We start from the raw sequence: 12,091 nt of genomic DNA on the forward strand, positions 1-12,091 counted from the left end.
CAATGCAAAATAGTGATTTTTGGAAATTTTGAGATGTCCCCTCGTTGCCATGGTAACAGGAAATTTAAGCATGTGCATCTTGTTGCAAAGGCAATGGTCTATTCAACACTTGTGCCAAGTTTGATTAGTATTAAAGCAGTTTTTTTATAGTTTTATAGCAATTTGAACTTGTAACGGGAGACTTTTCAATGAAAACAGCCATTTTTCACAAAACGCTAATAAAGTAATGGGTTAAGCGATCATTGTGCCTCTTCTGACATGGATTAAATTCTTGGATGATGGTTTTCATAATTTGTCCCTGATATGGTTTTATGACGTAGTATGCGCAGTAGAGCCCACACACTTCTGATGAAAAACTCTGAAGTCGTCCATTATACAAGAGATTTCCTTCTTAAGTATCTTCTCAAAGCTAACGTCATAACTTTCGGGGCCTTTTCCAAGTGAATCAAAATATTCGTTAGGCCTTTCGGACAATGGCAAACTCTGTACGATGAACTTCAGCGTACAATTCCCTGGATAGAATTTGTTCAAGGTAATCCAGATTACCTTGAGTACATCGACGTTGGTAACAGAAATCTTATTGTGTTTGATGATTTGATGACTGAAGTAAAATGTGACCAAAGATTCGCCGATCTTTTTACAAAAGGTTGTTATCACATGAGCATATCCATTATCTACCTCACCCAGAATTTATTTCCTTAAGAACAGGCCTGTAGGGATATAGCTTTGAATACGCAGTATTTGGTATTATTCAATAATCCTATAGTCAGACAGCAGGTGTCAATATTGGCGAAAAGAATTTCCCTAAAATCCAGTGCCGTTTTCATAAAACGATTTGAACAAGCGACAACTAGATCATATGGCTATTTGGTGGTAAACCAGAAATCGACCACTTTGGAAAATGATCGTTTACGTAGTGACATTTTTGAGGTGAACATTCAAGAAAATATGCTAAGAAAACAAATAAATATGGATACAATGCTGGAAAATCAATAACATGGTAAAGGGTACTTGTCTTAAACTGGTGATGTTGAGTCTAATGATGATGATGATGATGATGATGCTGATGATGGTGATGATGATGATAATGATGATGATAATGATGATGATGAACATCATAATAATGATGAAGAGGAATTAGCGAATAACAATATGAGCGTTACGAGAAAATCTTTATCCCGGGGGGCCCCTGGTAAGCGTCTCAAAGAAGAGCTCGAGGAAGAACACAGATGCCGCGACGTCTGGAATAGAAAACTTCTTAAGCCTTTGAGCCAGTCTCGTATAGAACAATTTAAAGAAAGACTAAACAATTACACGGATCAAAACACTTTTGACGAAGCTTATGCTCATGCTGCTAATGACGTGTTGTCGTATCTGAGAAAGAAATTAAGAAAGAATTATGCCGAGTTTCTAATTGACTATTACATATATTACAGGAGGACCCTACTCAGCAACAAATCCTTCAGCTTTTATTTTATTAAAATTTGACATGATAATCACGGTGTTTTATAAAAAATTACCGGTACAAAAATTCGATTTTATTTCCTTCAAAAGCAACCATTATCTTAACTTTTTTATCAACATTCCTAAATAATCTCCTTTTGTCATTATTGAAATACAAGTTTAATATAAATAATTTAACTAACAATACACCTTTGTTCGTATTCTTTACCCCTTTGTTGTAAAACCCGTCCAATAAGATCAATTATATTATCATATATATATATTCTTTATTTGAGTCTCATCCATACATAACAACATAAAACAATTCAATGATATAATTTTACAAAGTAAAAGTTATTTATGTACGGCCATTCTTATCAGAATTACAAGAGACTATAAAATTTTAATCTAATGGAAGGGAGGCAACTCTGCAAGAATGTCCAATGTCACTTACAGAGTTACCTCTCTTTTCATTCCATATTCATATGCATATTACAATTTAAAATTGCTAAAATAAGAAACTATTGCTAATCTTGTTCTAAAATACTTAAAGTGTTTCTGGTATTATTGCTTTACAGTAAAAATCCTTAGAATGTTCTCTTCCTTAAACCCGTAAAATTACACTGAATAGCAATAGATTCTTAAACTATAAAATCATGTGAATAAAATTATTTCGCATCATTGGAAAGATAAAAACCTATACGAGTAAAAATAAAACATAAGTCACATTTAAGTGACTGTACATATAATGTCTTTGCCTAAAAATAAAATAAAAACGATCAGTTACTAATTATTAAATATGAGTATGTTTACCATTTCAAGAGACCTCGAGAGTTTACAATTACCCTTGTCTAATGATAAATAAAAGTATTAAATATTACCAACCTTAAAATCAGGATTATTAATACACAGATTAGTACAATTTCTCAATAATATAATGTAAGACCCCATATTTGTTGGATAAAATGTTTAATAATTAAAAAGTAACCTAATAAGAGAATACAACCATTTAGTTCTACTTTTAAGAATATTGAAACGGGATTTTGCAGCACACTTTACAATTTCAGTATTGGAAAAAATGAACGACAGTTTATTGTCATCAGACAGCCTTAAACTGCTTTGGCAAATAAATCTTTCCTAATATCCTCATACCTTGGACAATACAAAATAACATGATTTTCATCTACATTGCCAGTTTTACAGATTGGACAAATTCTTTGGTTTAAAGCTAACCTTTCATATCTGCCAGTTTCGAGTCTAATAGGGGCTACCCCACATCGAAACTTTGCAAATGCTGCTCTATGCTTATTCGGCAGGATAGCAGTTACATATGCTTCTGTTTCATAACTAAACTTAAAGGTTCTGTAAGTCCTCAATTTATTTCCCCCTTGCCCAGAACTACTATTTATTGTATGTAGTGACTCAATCCATTCATCCAAATACTCATCCAGATATGAACTGGTTAGCCTTTCCTTCAAACAATTTTTATTTAAAACATTATTAAGAACTAAAAATTCACCACAGTTATATTTCTCAAAAAATTCTTTTACTCTAAAATACCAGTTCTTACAAGTTCTACCCGCCTGCTTAAAACAGTACATATTTACTTCACAATTTATTCTCATACTGTTCATACTTGCAGATCGACACCAAGTACTCGCCACACACTTGCCTGTTCCTAAGAAAAACCTCATTGCCCGGTTCTGTACTGCTTCAATACATTTGTACTTTTTTGTACCCCAAATAGCAGCACTATAACCCATAACAGGCCAAACAATGGAATCATACAATTTTTTAAATACATTGAAAGGCATACCTCCAAGTTGCTTAAATTTTGCAATAATAAGTCCAAGAGCCCTGCTTGCTGCCTTATCAGTGTTGTTATATTTTTCTGGTCCTTCGGGATCATTGATGCCAGCACTATTGAGTGTTGAGAATTGAGTACTGCTCAGCCGGTGCTAGGGGGCGTGAGGGATGTTGCACTTATTCATTATCCCTCATGTACAGTCTCAATCAAACCGGGTCTGCAATTCTTATGTAATTTGTTTGTGATTAATGCTTCCGAGGGATCACTTTGTTTCCAGATTTTTATACTTCACAACAGCAGGTGTCAAGTGCTGTGTGGCAGCTGTAAAAAGTTGCCCCGTACTACACTTCAGTGTTGTTATATTTTTCTGGTCCTTCGGGATCATTGATGCCAGCACTATTGAGTGTTGAGAATTGAGTACTGCTCAAGCCGGTGCTAGGGGGCGTGAGGGATGTTGCACTTATTCATTATCCCTCATGTACAGACTCAATCAAACCGAGTCTGCAATTCTTATGTAATTTTGTTGTGATTAATGCTTCCGAGGGATCACTTTTTTTTAGCAACAAATTTTGCTGTAAAGTTATAGTCAAGAAACTCATTAAGAGCCAACCCAAGATAGACATAGCTATCAGTGACATTTAAACTATCAGTTCCACACTTGAATGGAAACGATGTTCTTGGTGTCGATAAGCTTCGAAAATGTACAATATTACTTTTCTTTACATTGATTGTCATATGATTTGTATTACACCATATAAATAATATACCTAACATGGCTTGTAAATCCTGCTCATTTTTTGCCAAAAGTACTACATCATCAGCATATAATAAAATTGATAAGAATTTACCCTCTTCAAGTTCTATTCCTAGACCTAGAGACTTTATGTTAACAGCCAGATCATTTATATAGCAGTTAAATAACACAGGGGATAAAATGCATCCTTGAAGTAATCCCAAATTAACATCAAACCACTTTGAAGTGTAACCATTCAGTCTTATACATGAACTTACACAAGAATATAGAGACTTAATAACATTTAACATTTTACAATTCAATCCCATCTTAAATAAATGTTCCCATAATATTGAACGGTCAACTGTGTCATAAGCCTTTTTAAAATCTATAAACGCAGTAAAAGTGCTGAGTTTCTTTTTTAATCTAGTTTCTATAATAGATGTGATACTTGATAAATGGTCCCCAGTACTACGCTTCTTACGAAAGCCATTTTGCTCATCTACCAATTTGGAGTTATCCTCTAACCATGATGATAACCGTTCGTTAATAACTGAGCAATATAGCTTGTACATAGTAGGTGCTAAAGTTATACCCCTATAATTTAACGGATTCAAAGGATCTGTTGTATTAGATTTTGGGATGGGATTAATAATGCCTTTTCCTCAGTCTTTAGGTATTTGACCAGTTTCAAAACATACATTAAACAGTACATGCAAGAATGAAACTGCAGTATCATTTTTAAAAGCTTCATATGGTTTGTTATCAAATATGATAAACAAGATCAACAAGGAAAGGCGGCGTTCAATGAACGCAACCCCCACATGACCCAGCAACAAGAACCAATGGCAAGGAGCCCAGGGGGACCCCAAACAAAAACAGGACAGGGCAAAGACAGAGCACGGACAGGTTAATCATTAAATGATAATTAATTTGTAACTGATTAGGAATTCAAAGAAAATAAAAATAGGCCCACAAAGGGGAAGGGGACAGGAGACCGGGGGGAGGGGGTGGGGAGTAATCAAAGAAATAAAAACTAGAGGCAATGGGGAAGATACTTACCGTAGACGAGAAAACAACAAGGGACACAAGCAAAAGTGTCACCAAAACAGTATGAAACAACATAAGACATACATCTGAGGAACACAGTGGGGCGCCACAAGCTTTACGGAAATCAGCTTTATCTATGGCTTTTTTTACTTCATTTACTGAAATATTATTGTCTAGCTGTGGGATATAAATGTTATGATCTGTCTGAATGTCTCTTTGGCGATAAACACTAGATCCATCAGCAGAGGAACCATTCAAGAGATCTTTAAAACTATCTTTCCAATAAACTAAAACTTTGTCTTGATCTGTAACTAGTACTCCTTTGTCATCAACAAACTCAAATGGAATGTTGTGTGTTTTTGTTTTAGATATACCAACTTTACCAATTGTTTTCCAAAACCTGTTTTGGTCACATTCTACATAGTTAAGTAGTTCTCCCTGCTGTTGGAACCAGTATTTTCTTTTAGTTTTTTGTACCTTCCTATCAAAAAGTTTTCTACAGTTTCTATATACAGTCGGCATCGTACTTGCGTCCACCTTTATTGAGCGACATTTTTATTAAGCAGCCGCATAAAATCCCTCCCGGTGATTTTTACTATATAATTAAGTTAATTCCATTAAACGACGATTTTATATCGCGGCCAGCGGCCACTAAATGTCAGCCCAAATGTACAAAATTCAGTGTTAAAGTATCTATTAAACGGCCCTGACAAACAATCGTCCCTACGGACATTCTCACTTGTGTAATTAGCGAGTAGGTTTGAACAAACAAATATTTGTCATGGTCATTGGTCTTTAAGTATCTATTAAACGGCCGTCAATTAGACCGTCACAAATAATTGTCGTTTAAAAACGAAATTAATAACAATTGCAATCGTTTCAAAATCGGAAAGAAAGAAACAGTTTTCCGATAGTAATATTTATTGTGACATATTTTGTTAGAGCAATAACGTATCACAACACCGCATTGGCACAGTTTTGTCATGTGCTCAGAGTGACCCCCCTTCCAGAAAATCAAATCGAAAATGACGAACGAACGAGCCAAAAAATGACAGACAACTAATAATACCGGATAAATTGAATGAGGAAATCGTGCATGGAATTGAGTCTGAGTAAATAGCAAATGCCATCGTTTGTAGTCAAAATAAAATCGTGAAACGTAGTGGACTAAACATTACAGCCTTTCATTGCTGATGGTGTAGATCTAGGTGCTCATCTGATGCTTTATGAAATACATGTAGTACCCCATTAAATATGACCCTTCGACAAAAAAAAATAATCCAAAAATATATGATGATAATCTAAGATCTCTCAAACTTTAATGTTTTGAAATCGGGGTAGTGTGAAAACTAATTGCTGAAAAAATCAAGAACTTTAAAACTCATTGCATGAAAAATTATCTAGAGGTCTGGGCTGATGATTTGAAAGCATGTTTAGCAGGATGTGTATAGATGTGTATGAACATATTAATAATATATGACAATATGCTTTGTTTCAAGGTCAAAATGACCTGTTAATAGTATTATGAGTGTAGATCACATTTGTACACAAATTCTACTAAAAAAAAAAAAAAACGAACACATGTTGATGACTTTTTTAAACAAAAGGCATAAATGTAATTATGAAACTGTAATACATAATGATTATAAAATATTGTACAGTTTTTGTTATTGTAAAAAGATGTTATTATATCTATGACTTGTAATATAATAAAGTCTCGAATTTTCCAGAATTCTATTGAGAGACCACTTTATCAAGATACCACTTTTTGGCAGTCCCTTGAGTGGTCTCTTAATACAATGTCGACTGTATACAATTCAGCTCTTTCCTTCTACCGTTAGATTTACAACATAGACAGTCTTTTTCTGATTTACAAACATTGTTCCATAACAAACTTAAATCATCATTCCACCATGATTTCCCGACCCTTCTCTTTGTATTCATTTGAGAACTGTTTAAAACAAAACGTTTACAAGACAGTTTATCATGCATATCATTTTTAATAGTATTACAGAGTGTCTCGTATGCATTGTCAATATCACACTGTGTTCGTAGCCCTTGTTCCAACTGTCGGACTGACTCAAATAAGTCCGATACTACTTTTTGATCTTGTAAAAAGTTACCTGGAATATTTTTGAAATCAAACTTAGTTTCATGTATTTCATGATTATTCTTTGAATCAACTCTTGAAAAATTATAAAGAATATTCCACTGCAAAAGAGAATGGTCGGGAACTCCAATTGGTTGTACAAAATTTGCATAATTTACTAAATCTGAAGAACGTACAACTTTAAAATCAGAATACATATACAAATCATCATGACTAACAAGACAATAGTCGACCACTGAACAACCTTGTGGTTTAATGCAAGTAAAGTCATTTCCAACACAATTTCTACCATTTAAGATACAAAAGTTTGCACTAATTAAAAAATCAATTAAAACATCACCATATTCATTACATGTATAGTCAATTATATTTCGACTAGGTATACAGTCAACACCTTCAATAAAGTCATATTCCTCCCCACATCGGCTGTTAAAGTCACCGCATATACAGATAGAACCTTTATTCTGATAGTCATAGATACCACCCAGAAGTTTATCATAAAATATAGACGCATCGATCTGTTTAGACGAGTTTCATATAATACACACTACTTGATAACGTATCTAACCAACAATAGATTGTGTAATGCCATTCAAACTATAATCCAAAATTATCTCGCACATGCGCAGTAAGTGACGCCAAACCGACCCCAATGCTGTTGATGCAAAATTTAATTTCTTTCTACTTTCTATTTCTTATACATAACAAAGGCATGTTTTAAAATATGTTCTAAATTTGTATAAGAATATTAGTCAGTTTTGGCAAAAGTCTTTTCATTCTTCAACTCATGTGTTCAAGTTAGTGATCCATTTTATGAGTTTAAATCTTTCTGCGTAAATTGCTGTTTTCTTCGTATCCAGCGTTCCTTGTTTCATTGTACGTTTACGTTAAATCGATTTCAGGTATCTGGGGAAGCGCGTTCTGCATTTTGTTATATCGGTTCATCCAAACTAACCAGGAGGCCACAAACGTACTGGAAGAAAGAACTTTTATTGGTATTTTAAAAGATTTTCAGTTGAATTTATTCCTTTTTACAAAGATTTATATCTATATTTTTAATTGAAATCGTATTTTGGTTGTATCCTTTATGAGGAGAAAAAAGTAGATCAGTTTCTTTCCAATCTCAACAGAATCAGAAGTAGAAAAATACCTCGAACCAGAAGCGGAGACAACCTCGAGAGGTGATAAGAGAAAAACAAGAATTGAGAGGATAATGGAACACCCTTCTCTAGACAGGTTCACTAATGATATTCAACACAGGGCGGCTGTTGTAAATAACTTCATGCGTGGTCTTCAACTGCAGAAATACCGACCATCTACAAAAATAAGTAAGACATGGTTCTTTTCCTTCATATGATTTTATTTTATTCACGCGATTTTTATATAACATTTTAATAGCCATTTAGAATTAATAGATAAAGCTTTGTTTCCTATTTTAATGTCGAAATCATTCAATTTTTGACTTAGGGGAAGGTGGTATGTTTTGTATAACAGAAAAAGCTTGTAGCTTAATTTACTTGGAATGCCTCTAGTCTTAGTATTTATGTAAAAGCGGTGTCCTAAGATCTTGCAAATGTAACGTGCACGAGCTAGCTGTTATATATATAATTAGTCTCATGGCTACTTTGCCAGTTGATTGGTTTCAAATGATTATAAAATGATTCATTCAAACTTTGGAATCAAGTTTAATTAACTATTGTTTATAACAGTTACGTGCTTTTATATTTGATCTGCTTTACTTGAACTTTATATAAAATTGGGGATGACACTTATTTAGGCTATTTAATATATAGAAAAACCACTTGGATATCGAGTTTTCAATACTTTAGTAATAACAATTACACCTAACGCAATGTTGAATTGATGCACATGATAAGCTTCGTAATTAGTGCAGGCACAAGAATCCAAGTAATTAATCTAAAATATTAATTAATTCTTTCTGTGGTGTTGATACTTCGGCAGCTGGACAGAGACTCACTGTCCGCAGCTTTGAGCTCTACGCTCGTATTTATACCCAATAATGTTGTTATATTTAATAATAATCGGTTACTGAAGTTGAAGAAATGAAGCATTCAAGAGATATTGATAACGGGTCGAATATTGGTACGAATGGCATTGAGTTCGAAGATTTTAAGGACGAATTGTTTTGATATTTTAGAAATGATAAAAATTTGCCCGTTCTACCAAATAATTGCTACGAGTAAGTTGTTAAATCTAATTATTTAATTTTTATGTTTTTATAAGATTAATCTATACATTTAAACTCAAGATAACATATTTGTTTACAATTTAACTTATCGACAATTTAGGTATAAAACCACTACATGTGTAAATATCGTTAAAAAATCTAGGCAAAATAGAACAATCGTTACACAAACAACGATTGGATTTATCACATATTATTATCAGCATTTATCATTTCTCCGCTTATTATTTTAAGTACGGTAAGGTTTTATCATAGGGTATACCTTAGACTTATAAGTTTCGAGGATTTAAATGCATCCATTATCATAATACTAAAGTCGTAAGCTTGCAATACGTTTCCACCTAAAGTTATAAGGAAGGAAACAACATTTATATCTCGCATTATTTGAGCATTAAAATCGCTAATGACTTGATGTGAGGAATTTATGCCCAATATTCATCTTTATCATTTAAAATTTTAGAAAAAAGTGGGTATGTTTGATCAGTTGACATTTTGGACATTGAGTTGACTCGAGAACCTATAATTGGTTGGCAATTAAAATGGTTTCAGATAAGCGATATATTCGGCTCACATCCTAACAATTACTATCTCTATCCAGTGTCTCTTGTCCTTTGTTTATCCTTTTCTAGATAGAAAGTCACATGATAAAATGTTCTGTACATACGCTTTTATATATTGCCAATTCTTATGGCTTTTTGTGTTTTTAGCAAACAATATTAAATAACCAGGCAGCTTGAAAAAGAAAGAGAGAAGAATATAATAAGCATTTTAAAAGATAAAATAGTCACAAATCAATTATATAATGTTCATTCAACACAAAAAATGTAGTTTCCAAACAGATGACAAGGAATAATAGTGTGGTATATCTCACACCCATTCACCTTTAATCAGTTTGTATAGTTTTCAATGTAAACTAAAACTACAAGCTTCCACGAATTCAACTGACTGTTGCTTTAAATCTGAAAGGTATTTGAATCAATCAGTTATCAAATAGCAAGCAAAAATGGTTCAATAAAGTTTATCACATAACATCAAATTGTTAATTTTGAATATTGTATGGCTGCTTAAGTTTGGGCATTACTAACCTAAGTCCGACTTGGACTGTGAACCAAGAAATGATCAAAATTAATCATGTCTGTCTAAGTTGACAGTTCAACTTTACGTTCAAAATGAAAGTTGAAGAATTTACAAGTTGACTTTGTGTTTCGTATTGACCATACATAATTATAATTCAATATGCTTGAACATATAACAAATGATGATCGCCGTAAATTAAATAAATAGTCTTTGCTTATTAACAAAGGGACGTCTGTCTGTATAATGCAAATCAGTTATTAAGAATATATAATTCCTAGCGCGTTTCTAAAATATAACAAAATCAAATGTATAATCAATGCACCTTTTTAGCTGCCAATTAATTTTTTTCTCTGTTTCAAGATTCAAGATTTGTTATGACTAGAAAAAGAGTATTGCAATTTGATAAGACTTGATTAATATACTGACTTGAATAACATATATATGTTACGATTAAGTATAACTGGAATAATATATATGCATTGCAATTTGGTAAGACTGATTAACTATATAGTTTCATTAAGTATGACTGGAATGACTAATATATTGTTATTTAGTGTAATTGAATCAATATTCTGCGAAAAGGTATGACTTGTTTAAAATATAGCAATTAAGCATGGCTAGAATAATGTTTGACTAGATGGATCAAAATGAATTAATGTACTGTATATAATTGTTTAATAGGACCGGATGGAAACCTTTTTGCAGCCATTGAATCAAGTAAGTAATTGAGATACACAATGCATTTGTATTGACAAGTATATAACATGAATATGTGTGTGGTTTTGTCTAAAAAAAATTCTCTTAATATAAAACAACTAGTTATAAATGTTATGAAAGATAAATATATTCCTTCATTTTTAAATATTTTTATACATAATGTATATTTTTGTTTTATTATCATTTTAAGACATTTTCTTTCTTTTCCAATAAATTTTAAATCACTTTGCTGCGAAAAATAGGAAATATGTGAAAATATATCTAGTTTTGTGAAAACCTCTTTAAAGCTGTGTTGAAATGGTTTATTTTTCAGAGTGTAAAGCTGTGTCTGTGAAATATTATATAACATTTTAAAAATAGTACATCCATATTGGGTTTTTATATTCAAATGAACGCAGCAAAGATTAGTTTGCACAAAATGTGTCCCTGTCAGTGTTGGGGCAAGAGGTATACGCGAATATGAAAACATGGACATACTGCTATTTTTTGTTATTGATAATTTACACAAACACAGATTTCACGTACGCCTCCTATAGGTCGAAATTTGGTCATTTCAGGAACTTATGGAATATAATTTGTTATGCGACGCAAACAAATACTATTCTTGATATACACTTCCCTATATAGCTTTATACTTTGTAAGAAAGAGTTTTATTTTTACACCCTTTATGTTTTGTCAATATGTCATAATATTGTGTTATGATAATGTAAATTTTAGCCTTAAATAGCGTTTTGTTAAACAAAGTAATGACTGATCTGTAAAGTGAATTAGTCTGAAACTGAAAGTCTTTAATACAATAAATAAATATGCTGACAACATTTAGTATCAGACATACCTGATCCAATATAATAAACATTTAAATACCAGATTATAAATTGTTCCAAAACAAAATATTATGATTAATCACATAATGTTCATTACTAAATCAGATTTTTTTTTAGAATTCT

The 12,091-nt window shown here is 32.4% G+C and overlaps 1 protein-coding gene across 1 annotated transcript in view; it reads left to right on the forward strand.

Annotated features, from left to right (window-relative positions):
• The window catches only part of LOC132735853 (cytosolic phospholipase A2-like), a 31,470-nt gene that overhangs the window by 15,282 nt on the left and 4,097 nt on the right, over positions 1-12,091 (forward strand). Inside the window, exons 14-16 of the mRNA XM_060722868.1 lie at positions 8,046-8,138; positions 8,274-8,471; positions 11,108-11,143. Coding sequence (XP_060578851.1) covers positions 8,046-8,138; positions 8,274-8,471; positions 11,108-11,143 — 327 coding nt within the window. The remainder of the gene's footprint in view (positions 1-8,045; positions 8,139-8,273; positions 8,472-11,107; positions 11,144-12,091) is intronic.

The sequence above is a fragment of the Ruditapes philippinarum genome, unplaced genomic scaffold (assembly GCF_026571515.1).
Source record: "Ruditapes philippinarum isolate M1 unplaced genomic scaffold, ASM2657151v2 ctg420_1_1_1_1, whole genome shotgun sequence".
In the NCBI taxonomy this organism is placed as follows: domain Eukaryota; kingdom Metazoa; phylum Mollusca; class Bivalvia; order Venerida; family Veneridae; genus Ruditapes; species Ruditapes philippinarum.